At 43.8% G+C, this 15408-nt stretch overlaps 1 protein-coding gene across 5 annotated transcripts in view; it reads left to right on the forward strand.

Annotated features, from left to right (window-relative positions):
* The window catches only part of LOC101526420 (serine/threonine-protein kinase 38), a 113520-nt gene that overhangs the window by 5259 nt on the left and 92853 nt on the right, over positions 1–15408 (forward strand). For 3 of the 5 annotated variants that reach the window (XM_058664025.1, XM_058664041.1, XM_058664016.1), the window contains exons 2-4: positions 6849–6984; positions 11873–11924; positions 12775–12897. In XM_058664025.1, the coding sequence (XP_058520008.1) occupies positions 6854–6984; positions 11873–11924; positions 12775–12897 (306 nt within the window). In that variant the 5' untranslated portion in view covers positions 6849–6853. The remainder of the gene's footprint in view (positions 1–6848; positions 6985–11872; positions 11925–12774; positions 12898–15408) is intronic. The other 2 variants (XM_058664034.1, XM_004590322.2) reach the window with 1 other exon arrangement.

A 15408-nucleotide genomic window follows, 5' to 3' on the forward strand; every position in this document is an offset into this window, starting at 1 on the left:
CTACCCTCCAGCGCCCCATAGAAAGCCATGGATGGCATGGCTGGACGCTGGCTCCTGCATCACACGGACGTGCTGCCAGCTACCAGGAGCGGACGCCAGAAACGTGTGTTTTCAAAGGTGCTTCCTAAGTGTACAGCACTGTGGATGAACTGGAGGAAAAAGCGAGTTGTAAGATTGCTTGCTGCTTGCTGTCTTACAGAACAGCAGCAGATGTGGGTCCTGACATCTGGGATCTTGTTCTCCAGGTCACATTGGCCACATGAGAGACAAGTCAGTCACCAAGGTGTGAACTATCTGAGGACGCGTAACGCAAACAATCCCCGGGTGGAGTCAGTTAGCCGGGCCCACCCATCCAGATGGAATTAGAATCATGGTTTTTGTTTGACCTTCTTCTGAGTTAGCAGTCCTCATCCCTGGCTCTTAGGAACATCCCATCCTTTTGCTCATTTTTGAAGAACTTTGAAGAGTTTCTCACCTGCCTATACTTTTCCTAATTTTGCAGAATTGAAGGAGGGTGACACAGGACAGGGGCCTCCGGTGGCCCGCATGGGTCAGAACAGGAGAGCTTGTGTGATCAAGAGCGGGGGAGAAAGCCCTGCCTGATAGAAAGTACTTGCTTGGTTGACCCAGTATACCTATGAATTGCTGTAGGGCAATATTAATTGTGTCTTTTGATGAAAGGCTACTAGAATTAGGCTAACCCTGTTATGAGTGAAGGAGGAGGAGGGTTTGAAGACAGGCCACAGGGAAGCCTGGTGCACTCTTTGCCATCACGTTAGACTGCCTGTGGGAGCACCGAGCTGCTGTGGGAGAGGACCTGTGGGCCTGCAGGACGAACTTCTTGCGGTGCACTTACTCGCCTGTGAGAAGACACTGGTAGTGATTTACATCACTCTAAGCATTTTTTAAGCCCCCTGATTTTTGTACTTTATAATTTGCACTGAAGCCCATCAGTGTGAATGTGTTATGTTCTTCGGCTTTGTTGACAACTTAAAAAGAAAATCATTAACTTACTACCAGCTTACATTTATTTACTTAATTAAAAAGATTTCATTTTTATTGGAAAGGCAGACCCACAGAGAGAAGAATTCAGAGATCTTCCATCTGCTGGTTTATCCCGCCAATAGCCACAATGGCCAGAGCTGAGCTGATCCTAAAGCCAGGAGCTAGGAGCTTCCTCTGGGTCTCCCATGTGGGCGCAGGATCCCATTACTTGGGCTGTCTCTACTACTTCCCAGGCCACAAGCAGGGAGCTGGTTGGGACGTGAAGCAGTCCAGGCACAAACCAGTGCCCATATGGGATGTAGGTGCTTGCAAGGGAAGGCTTTAGCTGTTTGAGCCATTGCGCTGGGTCCCAGCTTAAATTTATTAATTGCCCATCATAAGGACAGCTTTGTCTGTTATAAGTCTAAATGCTGTCAGATTGCATGTTTATGTTGAAGTTGTTAAAATGTGACTTTATATGTGTGAATAGTTTCCAGAAATATTCGGACAAGGAAGGCATACAAATTTCTCACTGGCTTTTGACTTGTTTTTGGGTCTGGTTTTGCAATTTCGTCTCCAAACACTTAGAGTGCATGTGGTTTTCATTGTGGGTGGAGAGGGTACAGACTGACAAATAAGGAACCACACCCAAGCTTTGTAAGTGTAACAGAGGTTTTAGAAAAAATTGCTCTGCTGCTATCTTATGAACATTTGAGTTTGCTTTGGTAGTCCTAGAAATGTCACTGTAAAAAATTTTGTAGTAAGATGAGTCTGAGAGCAGTGTCTTGAATTTGTTAGCACTGATCATTGTGTGACATCGTGAATCGGAATATTTGATTCTGAAGTAGAGGCCCAATTTTTAAAAAATTTTTTGTTTTTTGGTTGTTGTTCTGTTTTTTGGAAAGCCACCGTTACAGAAGGAAGAGACACAGAGATCTTCCATCTATGGGTTTCTTCCCCAAGTGGCTGCAGAGGCCAGAGCTGGGTCAGGCCAAGGCCAGCAGCCTGGAACTCCATCTAGGTCTTCCTCATGTGGGTGGCAGGGGTCCAAGTACTTAGGCTGTCTTCTGCTATTTACCTAGGCACATTAGCAGGTGGCTGGATCGGGAGTAGAATAGCCCGGACTTGAACTTCCTGGTTTTGAATCTCTGCTCAGAAGGGATTTTCTTTATGTGATTATCATCTGGAGATTAATTTTTTTTTCCTTAATGTTGAACTTTTTAAAGATTTATTTATTTTTATTGGAATGTCAGACTTACAGAGAGAAGGAGAGACAGAGAGAAAGGTCTTCTGTCTGCTGGAGCACCTCCCAAGTTTCTGCAACAGTCAGAGCTGAGCTGATCCAAAGCCAGGAGCCAGGAGCTTCTTCCAGGTCTTCCACGCAGGTGCAGGGTCCCAAGGCTTTGGGCCTTTCTTCCTTTCTTTCTTTCTTTCTTTTTTTTTTTTTAAAAGATTTACTTATTTTATTAGAAAGTCAGATATACAGAGAGGAGGAGAGACAGAGAGGAAGATCTTCTGTCCGATGTTTCACTCCCCAAGTGAGCCCCAACAGCTGGTGCTGCACCGATCCGAAGCCGGGAACCAGGAACCTCTTCCGGGTCTCCCACGCGGGTGCAGGGTCCCAAATGCTTGGGCCGTCCTCGACTGCTTTCCCAGGCCACAAGCAGGGAGCTGGATGGGAAGTGGAGCTGCCAGGATTAGAACCGGCGCCCATATGGGATCCTGGGGCATCCAAGGCGAGGACTTTAGCCGCTAGGCCACTGTGCCGGGCCCTTTGGGCGTTTCTTGACTGCTTTCCCAGGACACAAGTAGGGAGCTGGATGGGAAGTGAAGCAGCTGGGACATGTACTAGCACTCCCATGGGACAATAAAACTTGAAGGTGGAGGATTAGCCAGTTGAGCCATCATGCTGATCTCAAAAATAAGTCTTTAAGTGTTTGTGTCTTTCCAAGAAATCTTTAAAAATACTTCAAAAATTATACTGTCTTTAAAAATTACCCTAACTGTTCCAGGTGCTTTTTCTCTTTATGTGCAGATAAAAAGTCAGAAGATAGAGAAAGAAAGTGGGAATCTAAAACATTGGACATTGTTGGACCCTGCACGATAGCGTAGTGGTTAAAGTCCTTGCCTTGCACACTCCGGGATCCCATATGGGCGCCGGTTCTAATCCTGGAAGCTCTGCTTCCCATCCAGCTCCCTGCTTGTGGCCTGGGAAAGCAATTGAGGACGGCCCAAAGCTTCGGGACTCTGAACCCGCTTGGGAGACCTGGAAGAGATTCCTGGTTCCCGGCTTCGGATTGGCGCAGCACTGGCCATTGTGGTCACTTGGGGAGTGAATCATCGGACAGAAGATCTTTCTCACTGTCTCTCCTACTCTCTGTATATCTGACTTTCCAGTAAAAAATGAAAAAATAAATCTTTAAAAAGAAAAGATTTGTTTATTTGTATTCGAAAGGCGGATATGCAGAGAGGAGGAGAGACAGAGAGGAAGATCTTCCGTCCAATGATTCACTCCCCAAGTGAGCAAAACGGCTGATGCTATGCCGATTTGAAGCCAGGGGGGTACAGGGTCAAGGTATTGGCCCATCCTCGACTGCTTTCCCAGGCCAGAAGCAGGGAGGTGGATGGGAAGTGGGGCTGCCGAGATTAGAACCAGCGCCCATATGGGATCCCGGGGCATTCAAGGTGAGGACTTTAGCCACTAGGCCACGCCGCCAGGCCCAAAAAAATAAATAAATCTTAAAAACAAAGCAAAACATTGAGCATTGTTGCAGATGCTAGGGCAAGTCAGTTTTAGTGAATAGTTTGGCCAAGTGTGATAAAATAGATTAATCAAAATATCTGGGGCAAAATGAGATCTTAATGTGTAATTTCTTGGCACTTTTTTCCCTTCTGTAAAATGAGAAAGTCAGGATCACTTGTTTTGAAGGTGTCTTTGATGACTAGAATTGGGATTCAGGTTTTCCTTTTTCTCTATTTCTTTTATAGGTCTTTATTATATGCTGTAAATTCAGTTAATCTGAAAACATTTAGTAAAACCTTGAGCTTGAGCTACTTAGAAACCAGTAGGATAACATTTTAGTCACATATTTTTAATATTTTAAAATTTATTTATGTGCTTATTTAAAGATTTGTTTATTCGAAAGGCAGACTTACAGAAAGAGGAGTGAAAGAAAGATCTTCCATCTGCTTGTTCACTCCCCTGATGACCACAGTCACTGGGGCCAGGAACCAGGCACTTTTTTCAAGTCTCCTATGTGGGTGCAGGGTCCCCAGGCCTTGGGCCGTCCTCTGTTGCTTTCCCAGGCTATTGGCAGGGAGCTGGATGGGAAGTGGGGCAGCCAGGATACGAAGCAGTGCTCACATGGGATGCTGGTGCCACAGGCAGAGGCTTAGCTTGCTGTACCATGGTGCTGGCCCCTGCTTATTTATTTGAAATAAAGTGTTAGAGATCATACATGTGCTGCTTCACTCTAAAATGACTGGGCCAGCTCAAAGTCACCAGCCAGGAGCTCCATTCAGGTTGCCCACATGGGTAGGAGGAGCCATCATCCTCTGGCTTCCCAGGAACTTAAGGAAGAAGCTGGGCTGGAAGTGGAGCATCCTAGCCTTAAGGTGACGCTAGATGGCATGTGTGTTTCACAGGGTGTGGCTAACCGTGCTGCACCACAACAGCAGTCCCTAGATTTTTAATTTTTAACCTGTGGAAATCTGAAGCCCAAAAGTTTCTGGGAGGCAAGTGTTTGGCATAGTGGTTCTGATGCCCGTGTCTGGCATTACGTACTGTGGTTAGGACTCCTGAGTCCTGATTCTAGGTTTCTACTAATGCAGACCCTGGAAGGCAGAGGTAATGGCTGGCTCAGGTTATTGAGTTTCTGCCCTTCGGGGGTGGGGGTGGGGGGAAAGACCTGGATTGAGTTCCTAGCCTCTAAGTTTTGCTTCTGCCTAGCCCTGGCTGTTGTGAGCACTGGAGGAATGAACCAGTGTGTGGGAGGTATCTTCTCTTTTCTGTTTCTCAAATCAATAAAAAACAAAACAAAACAAACGTAGCAGTATATGTGTATTGAAGAAAATATTGAAAAACATAGAAGAGCATTTTTACATTGCTCTTTTTCTTTTTTACATTTTTTTCAGTGTAGAGTTAAGCCAATAACAATTTTGATTGCACATTTCAAATTTCTCTGTGCATACATAAATATATAAGTAAAATTGAGATCATGATATTGTTTTATAATGTTTTCACTTGGATTGGAAACATTTTCCCGCAAATATGTGAGTGTATTTTCTTTTTTTAAAATTTATTTTATTTTATTGTATAGTTGTTGACAATCTTTACATAGTTAATTATGGTTAACAAAAAAAAAGTTCAGGGGGTATAGGGAAGTGGGTAATACTAGTATGTCCATATTGTTTCCATCGTGTATCTGAGGTAAAGGGGGATATTGAGGGAGAAGCCCCACCCGGTTTCCCGCCCACCCCAAGTCCCGGATGTGGGGCATGCTCTGAGATATTTGCTCAAGTGGTTTTAATAGTTCTCCAGTTATGAATCGCTGCCAGTTTCGCTCGATGAGGTCGTCCACTGATTGATATGGTCCATCATAAAGTCTCCGTTTGCTCCATATTTCGCTGCCAACATATAGCTGATATGAATGATTGACCTGTTCTGTCTTCTGTCTTTTCTTGGTTAGAGTTCTGAGTCCAGCAGTTCAATTGGGGAGATCTCCAAAGAAACTTTGAGGTATTCCCAGACTAGATTCTTGTATGTTCTAGCAAGCACAGGGCCCGGCACAGTCCATCACCCCAATCAGCTGGTGGTTTCAATTGCTGGGTTGTTTCTGTTTTCAATCCCGAGTTGCACTGGAACCAATGGGTGTTGCAGTCCAGTCTGGTTCTGCCCAGCACATACTCGGCCCTCACACTAACCAGTGGGAGCTGCAGCCTAGTCGGGGCGACCCACAATAACCCCCACCAGACCCGCCCCTACCCTGGTTTGCCAGTATGTGTAGCAGTAGACCAGTCTGTCCCACATCCCATTTGGCTCTTGTACTTGTCAATGGGTACTAAAGCTTAGTTCCATCTAACCAGCTCAACCATCCAGCCCTCATGGATGTTGTTGAGTGCCTCTTTGTCTAGCCATCTCAGCCCCCATCCTAGTTTTCATGCCCTCCCGTGGGAGTAGTAACCCAAGAGGGGGGAACCCACTATTTCCCTCCCGGATCTCTTTGAACGTATTTTCATTGCACGTTATTTCTTTATAAAAGTTTTTCATATGTAATTGAGTCTGTTGTATATTCAAGTTACCTCTAGTTTTCCTTTGTTGTTATAGTGCTACATTGAAATTCCTCGAGTTTTAGATTTCTTCATGGTTGATTTCTAGATGGCAAAGAACTGAACTGGGTATATACTGAGTATTAATTTATACGTATGTTGTTGTGATCTTGTTCTTTCATGAAAGCTCCAACTCTGAGTTTTAAGATGTATCCATGTGGGATTGTTTTTGACTATTGCATAGTTATATCCTACTTGCATTCAAAGCATCTTATTTATTTCTTATTGAATTGTTTCAACTTTACCTAATACAAATAATGGCAGAATGAACATCCTATATATATTGTACATGGTATCTGTGTCCCTAAGAGCCTGTGTGATACTTTGTCTGCCTTTATACTGGGGGATGGGATTTCCGGGTCAGAGGACATCAGCATCCTCAGACACTGTTTTCAGCAGCTGTTCTGTCTGGACTTTGTTGCATATAACCTGTCCTCCAGAAGTGTGGACTAGTGCACATTCTTACCTGAAGGGTGGGAGACAGCATGATTGGTGGATTCTAACTCCAAGACTGATAACTCCTCTTTTCTTTGTAGCAGCCATGGCAATGACAGGCTCAACACCCTGCTCATCCATGAGTAATCACACAAAGGAAAGGGTGACAATGACCAAAGTGACCCTGGAGAATTTTTACAGCAACCTTATCGCTCAGCATGAAGAACGAGAAATGAGGTAAATAATTTATTTGAAAAAAAAATGTGTCATGGTTATGACATTCATTTCTGGTGTCACAAAAACACATTTATAACGTTGAAAGGAGACAGGAATAGCAGCTACCGTGTAGGAGGCACCTGGGGAGTAAATCAGCTCCTACAATGGCTGGGACTGGGCTGGTGGAAGCCGGGAGATGGAACTCAAGCTGGGTCTCTCAGGTCGGTGGCAGGGACCCAGCTGCATGAACCGTCACTTGCTTTCTCCTTTCATTAGTAGGAACCAGAACTGGGACTCAAACACAGCACCCTGATGGCAGATGCAGGCAAAGTAACTGCTGGGCCAAACATTTGACGTTGAAGTTAATTTTTAAAGCTGTGTAACGGGCCCGGTGCGGTGGCCTAGCAGCTAAAGTCCTGGTCTTGAATGTGCCAGGATCCCACATGAGCGCCAGTTCTAATCCTGGCAGCTCGACTTCCTGTCCAGCTCCCTGCTTGTGGCCTGAGAAAGCAGTTGAGGATGACCCAAAGTCTTGGGACCCTGCACCCACGTGGGAGACCTGGAGGAGGTTCCTGGCTCCTGGCTTTGGATTTGGCACAGCTCCAGCTGTTGCAGTCACTTGGGGAGTGAATCATCGGACGGAAGATTTTCCTCTTTGCCTCTCCTTCTCTCTGTATATCTGCCTTGCCAATAAAAATAAATAAATCTTAAAAAAAAAAATAGCCGTGTAACAGCATGGAAAAAATAGCATCTTTGGAGTCAGGCCTGGATTTGGAATTCTGCTTGTATCAGTTAGTAGCTGTGTGAGTCTGGAACAAACTTCTTTTCTCAGTTTCTTTCCCGTCAAGAAAAATGGGTGTAATTCTCCTTGCCTTGCAGGATTACTGCAGTTATTAGATGTAATATAATGTGGGCACCCACCATAGTGCTTCACAGGTAGAGATCATTTAGTTAATGGTAATAGCAGCAGCTGTTGTTATTACTGTTCTTTTTTTTTTTAAAAAGATTTATTTATTTTCATTACAAAGTCAGATACACAGAGAGGAGGAGAGACAGAGAGGAAGATCTTCCGTCCGATGTTTCACTCCCCAAGTGAGCCGCAATGGCCGGTGCACGCCGATCTGAAGCCAGGAACCAGGAACCTCTTCCAGGTCCCCCACGCAGGTGCAGGAACCCAAAGACTGGGCCATCCTCGACTTTTTCCCAGGCCACAAGCAGGCAGCTGGATGGGAAGTGGAGCTGCCGGGATTAGAACCAGTGCCCATATGGGATCCCGGGGCATTCGAGGCGAGGACTTTAGCCACTAGGCCATGCTGCCGGGTCCACTACTGTTCTGGTACATGCTTTTTATGTCCTTACTTGTAATTAAAAATCTTTTCCTAACATTTTTTTGTGAATATATTTAGAAGTACAGAAAGGTTAAAAGAAAATACCTGTGTATAGGTAATCTAGAGTATAGTTATCATTTATTATGTTTGTTTTATCATATATTCAGCTATCCATCACTGCATTTGTTTGTTAATGTAAAATTTTAAAATATTTTAAAAATTTTATTTAAAAGGTAGAGAGGCAGTTATTTTCTGTCCACTGGTTCACTGCCCAAATACCTCCAACAGCCAGGGCAGCACAGGGTGAAGCCCAGAGCTTGAAACTCAGCCTGGATCTTTCATGTAGGTGGCAGGGACTCAGCTACTTGAGCTGTGACCAGCTGCCTCCCAGGCTGCATCAGCAGGAAGCTGGAATGGGAAGTGGAGCTGAGACTCAAACCCAGATTCCCTGATGGAATAGAGACATCCTTAGCAGTCTCTTGATCTCTCTGCCAGTTGCCTGCCTTGCCTGTCTTTCATATTTGCAGCACTTTCAGGTTTGCTACAGATGTCATGATATGTTTAAGTATTTCTATCTGTATGATATCAGCTAGTAGGGTGGTCTTTTGGAGCAGTGGGTTAATTACTGCTTAGGATGCTTGTGTCCTAAATCAGAGTACCTGCCTGCTCTGCATCCATCCAGCTCCCTGCTGCTGTGCAACCGAGTGGCAGCAGAGGGTGGCTCAGGTCATCGGGTCCCTGCCAGCCATGTGGAGACTGGGATAGAGCTCTCTGGGCTCCTGCTTTGCCCTGCTCCGGTCCTGGCTGTTCAATGCATGAGTGGACAGTGAATGCAAGATTATACTGTGTCTCTATTTGCTTTGCAAATAAAATGAAAGTAAGTTTTTAAAAAATTAGTGTTCAATATTTTTATTTTTAGCAGAGTGTAAAATTTGCATGAGTTTTAGCAAATGAATATGCTTATATGCATTAAACCCATTTGATGAGGTTTAACAAATGTGCATACCTGTATAAATTAAAACCTGTAGCAAAATGTAGAATATTAGCATCCTTCCAGGCAGTTGTTTTTTTTTTAAACTTGAGGAGACTTCTTTTTTTTTTTTAATATATAAGATTTATTTATTTTTTATTACAAAGTCAGATATACAGAGAGAAAGACAGAGGGGAAGATCTTCCATCCGATGAGTCACTCCCCAAGTGAGCTACAACGGCTAGTGCTATGCCGATCTGAAGCCGGGAACCAGGAACTTCTTCCAGGTCTCCCATGCAGGTGCAGGGCCCCAATGCATTGGGCTGTCCTCGACTGCTTTCCCAGGCCACAAGCAGGGAGCTGGATGGGAAGTGAAGCTTCCGGGATTAGAACCGGCACCCATATGGGATCCTGGTGCATTCAAGGCGAGGACTTTAGCCACTAGGCCACGCCGCTGGACCCCCAGGAAGTTGTTTCTTGCCTGTTATTCCTTCAACCTTGAGCATCCACTGTTGTGACTTTGTTTCTAGCATAGATTGGTCTTGCCTATTCCGTGGAAGTGGAACATGCAACTGGAATCACAGGGTGAATGACACATTTGAGGTAGACATCTTTCATTCACCATAATATTTTTGAGATTGGTTATTATTGTTGTTATTATTAGAGTAAATGTATTTTTTGGAAAGACAAAATGACAGGGTGTGGGAGGAAAGACAAAGAGAGATCTTTTATCCACTGGTTCACTTGCCAAATGCTGGTAGGTGATGGTGCTGAGCCAGGCTAAACTGAGGAGTTGGGATCTCTATCTGGGTCTCTCACATGTTGGCTGGGCTCCAGGGCCTTGGGCCATCATGCCCTGCTTTCCCAGGCATGTTAGCAGGAGCTGGACTGAAGTTGAGCAGCCAGGACTTGAGCTGGTGCTGCAGTACGGAGGTCTGTGTCATGGGGGCAGCTTCACTTGTGCTCCACAGTGCTGGTTCCCCATGGAGACAATGGTGGAAGTCTAACATAAGAACTCAGACCTGGGGCCTGGTGCGGTAGCCTAGCAGCTGAAGTCCTTGTCTTGAACGTGCCAGGATCCCATATGGGCGCTGGTTGTAATCCTGGTGGCCCTGCTTCCCAGCCAGCTCGAATGCTCCCTGGGAATGCAGTCAAGTACGGCTGAAGACCTTGGGAACTTGCACCCGTGTGGGGGGCCTGGAGGAAATTCTTGACTCCTGGCTTCAAATCTGCACAGCACCAGCGTTTGTATCCACTCAAGGAGAGACTCACTGGATGGAAGATACTCCTCTCTGTCTCTCCTCTCTGTATATCTGACTTTCCAATAAAAATAAAAATGTATCTTAAAAAAAAAAAAGAACCCAGACCTGAAATTCGCTGGAGGGAGTGGCAGAAGTGACTGCAAACAAAGAGCCATGTCTCAACCACAGTAAGTAAAATTGAATTGTAGACTTGTGGGTGATAGTGTTTAGAAACCTGTCCCAAGGAGAAGAATCTGCTAACTAGAAGTACAATGACCAAGAGCAAAAGAGGAGACAAAGGCACAATGAATATTACTGAAGACTCCACTGCAAAGGAGTAAAACCCTTTGCCAACCTCAGAGTTATCTGAGGAAGACGTCGATAAAATGGGAGATACAGAATTCAAAACACTTGTTTAAAAGTTTCTTATCAACAACAAGAAGCACATGATGTAGGAGTTTAAGAGATTTAAGGATTATGTCACACAGGAAATGGAAAGCTGATACATTAGAAATGAAGACTGCAGTGGAGCAAATTAAAAAGTACAGTGGAAGTCTCCAAAATAGAATGAATGAAGAACAAAGAGTCTCAGAATTGGAAAATATTTCCTGTTACCAGGAGGAAACAAAAATCTGGAAGCAGAGCTGGGTCAAGCTAAAAAAAAAAGTATGCAAGAATTGAAAGACACTATTAAAAGGCCAAATATAAGAGTTATGGGACTCCCAGAATTGCAGAAAGAGAAGCTGGGATTAAATTCAATGAAATACAAGGGAAAATTTCCCTATTCTAGGGAAAGATTGGGAAACAACATCCAGGAGGGGCATAGAACTCCCAACGGGGGTTGACTAAAAGTGATCTTCACCACGACACATGATAATCAAACTCTCTTCAGTTGAACATAAGGAAAAAATCCTTAAATGTGCACATGAAAAAAATCAGTTTATATATAAAACAATGCCAGTTAAATTCACAGGGGAACTCTCACAGGAAATTCTACAGGCCAGAAGATAATGGAGCGAAATATTCCAGATTCTGAAAATCTCAGGGCCTATGCAAATGTATCGTAAAAGGATGATAATAAAGTAAAAAAATAAAAAATACAAGTTGTGTGGTGATTAGGAAATAAATGAGGGAGAAGAAACATTGCATTTCAAATCAAGATTCATTGTTGCATTAAAATCATTTATAAAATCTTTAAAAATGTAGACCTGAGACTAGAACATTCTTTCACTTGTCTTAACCATTGTAACTTATTTTTATAACGTATTTTAGATTTACTTTGTCATTTTTCAAAAACCAATTACTATATGCATGTAGAGTTTTCAGAAAGCTACTGTTCTTTCATATCTTTTTTTGGTTATTTGTTTTAGACAAAAGAAGCTAGAAAAAGTGATGGAAGAAGAGGGCCTGAAAGATGAAGAGGTAATTAATCCTGGGAAAATTTTCCTTGAAGTACAGCCTGGCACGTTGTATCTTGTCCGTCAAGTTAACCTGGGTGCATAGGGGAAGGGTTTTGGCATGGAAATAGAGGAATTTGAGATGTGGCATGTTTCTGCAGTTGGGTGTTCGTTTCGAGGTAGAAGTTAATTGTTAGATATCCAGCAGAAAAAAGGCCTTTTGGCACATTGCAATAATTGATTAGATTTAGAGTTGCCAGAAATAATGAGATCATTAATAAAATTTTAATGAAGAAAGGTATAGCATTTCTGCAGCATTCATGAAAAGACTCTGCAGAAGTGGGACAAATTTCTGAAATCGTTATCTAAGTGAAATTTTGTCTTTAAGTCAGCCCTTTGACCCAGTGCACACAGAAAAGGTGAGGGTAGAAATAACACTGCAGGGAACAGGAGACAGTGGGAATTCCTTGAAAAATAGAAAAAGTCAGAACAGTGTTAGAAAAGAGCAAGTGCTTCCTCGAATGGTAGTTCCTGGGATGCAGTGAGCTACACTGAGTAAAATACCTAGAGAGAAAGAATATTTCTGTTTTATGTAAAAAAGATTAAAGGGAAGTGTTAATCCCTCCTCCAAGAGAAGTGTTGCAATGGCAGGTTGCTGCGGTGGATGTGTCACCCACCTGTTGAGTACAACATGCTTGTTGCGTCTTAAGGAAGGGAGAGGTGACCCGCTGTGTCCTTCTGTTGTGCTTACATGTGTGAAATGATCATGCCTAGTTGAGTGTGCTCCTGTTTTCCAGCTCACTAAGTAAAAATGCGATCTGTTGCAGTTTGGACTTTCAGCCCCTGATCTTCTCCCCCTCTCTGTTGAATATTAGAAACGACTCAGGCGATCAGCACATGCTCGAAAGGAAACGGAATTTCTTCGTTTGAAGAGAACAAGGCTTGGATTGGAAGATTTTGAGTCCTTAAAAGTTATAGGCAGAGGAGCATTTGGTGAGGTAAAAACCACAGCTGTTTGTCAAGTACAAAAGTAATATAGAGCTTCGAAAATTGTAACATAAGCTGGTAATTGTGGATATAAGCCAAACGTATGGAGTTAGGTGCATCAGGATTGCCAGTCCCACATCCTAACCTCCTTGTCTGTCCTGTTTCTGTGTCTACCTTCCTCTCCTGTCTCAGTTATCAATTTTGAGAGAAATGATATTGGTATATTAAATATTGATCTAGAGGGAGATTTGAAAATTGAAAGGGAGTCCGTTTTTTTTTCCATTTTATTATTTTATGATATAGTTCCATAGGCAGAAATCTATTAATTTTTTAGTTAATATTTTCTGTGGTAAGCATGACAGTAGGCTTTTTTTTTTCCTTTTAGGATAAAATTTTGGGCTCAGAATAACGACTCAGTTGGCTAAATCCTCACCCTTGTAAGTGCTGAGATCCCATATGGGTGCTGGTTCCTGTCCTGGCTGCTCTCCTTTTCATCCAGCTCCCTGCTTGCAGCCTGGGAAAGCAGTGGAGGATGGCCCAAAGCCTTGGGACCCTGTACCCACATGGAGACCCAGGAGAAACTCCTGACTCCTGGCTTTGGATCAGCTCAGCTCTAGCCATTGAGGCCATTTGGGGAGTGAAGCAGTGGATGGAAGATCTTTCTGTTTCTCTTCTCTGTAAATATGATCTACCTTTTCAATAAAAGGTTTATTTTTATTGGAAAGACAGTTTACATAGGAGAGACAAAGAAAGTTTTTCCTTCCACTGATTCATTCCCCAAATGGCCTTAATGGCCAGAGCTGAGCCCATCTGAAGTTAGGAGCCAGCATTACAAAGGTATATAATGCCCCATTGTCACATGTTGAGCACTAGATCAGAAGTTAAACTCAAGCCTTTCTGACCCTCAAAGTCTTGCTTTTCCTACTACCTTTCTAGTAGTAAACCAACATTATGTCTACACCCTTATATTTCTTTCTGCCAGACTGATATTACTCTAAAACTATGGTCCTTGAAGACAGAATTTGTAGAAAGATGTTACAATATATATATAGTCATAGAGGACTGAAAGTGTTTGCAGCTTGGTCCCTTCTATTCTCACAAACGAACGATGTTTGGCCACAAGGGCAGTCTGCTGGAGAAAAGTTGGATGAGCCCTTGCGAGATGATTTCCATTACTGGAGAACACCCAAAGCGTGCAGCTTGCTGATGCAGTCATTGCATTGCATTTGCAGAAAAGCAGCGTAACATCAGACACCTAGGGAGTGTAATGCTCAGACGTACAGGTGAATGAAAAGCTTGAACTCTCAGTGCTCAGAATCGCCATTGGTCTGTTGAGGGAGGGAAAGATACATTACTATCTCTATAGGAATTGTCTGGGGACAAATTGCCGTGGGGCTCCATTAGGAAAGACATGAGGGAAAGTGCTGGGAGAAGAAAACACACTTAAGAGGAGATGTGCAGGACCCAGCACAGTGGCCTAGCGGCTAAAGTCCTTTCCTTAAACACACCGGGATCCCATATGGGCGCCGGTTCTAATCCCGGCAGCTCCACTTCCCATCCAGCTGCCTGCTTGTGGCCTGGGAAAGCAGTCGAGGACGGCCCAAAGCTTTGGGTTCCTGCACCCGCGTGGGAGACCTGGAAGAGGTTCCTGGTTCCTGGTTCCTGGCATCGGATCGGCGCGCACCTGCCCATTGCGGCTCACTTGGGGAGTGAAACATCGGATGGAAGATCTTCCTCTCTGTCTCTCCTGCTCTCTGTATATCCGGCTTTCCAATAATAATAATAAAATCTTAAAACAAATAAAATAAAATAAAATAAGATAAAATAAAAGTCTATGCATAAGAAGGAGCTCTGGAAGTCCAATATTTTTAAAGAGAACAGACAATTTTACTATGCAAAGCTGATGGCCTGTAAACCAAAAGCAAACCTTAGCAAGCCTTTGCACATCTCCTCCATTTTTTTTTTTTAAAGATTTATTTATTTTTACTGCAAAGTCAGATATACAGAGAGGAGGAGAGACAGAGAGGAAGATCTTCCATCCGATGTTTCACTCCCCAAGTGAGCTGCAATGGGCAGGTGCGCGCCGATCCGATGCCAGGAACCAGGAACCAGGAACCTCTTCCAGGTCTCCCACGCGGGTGCAGGAACCCAAAGCTTTGGGCCGTCCTCGACTGCTTTCCCAGGCCACAAGCAGGCAGCTGGATGGGAAGTGGAGCTGCCGGGATTAGAACCGGCGCCCATATGGGATCCCGGGGCTTTCAAGGCGAGGACTTTAGCCGCTAGGCCACGCCGCCGGGCCCATAGACTTTTATTTTAAATTTGGTGATCATTTGCTTAACTTTTCTGAACTGTCTAGATTAGAGATGTCAGTGGTTTAATGAGTCTTCATAGTGTTTCTCTTTTTTAGTTAGATTATGGGTCTGTTCATTTAGAGAGCAAAGTTTGCTCAGATGTAGAAATACCTGGAGATGTTTCCAGCATGAATTAGTTGTGTTAATATATTTATTTTTGAACATTTTTTT

Source organism: Ochotona princeps, chromosome 1 (genome assembly GCF_030435755.1).
Source record: "Ochotona princeps isolate mOchPri1 chromosome 1, mOchPri1.hap1, whole genome shotgun sequence".
Classification (NCBI taxonomy): Eukaryota; Metazoa; Chordata; class Mammalia; order Lagomorpha; family Ochotonidae; genus Ochotona; species Ochotona princeps.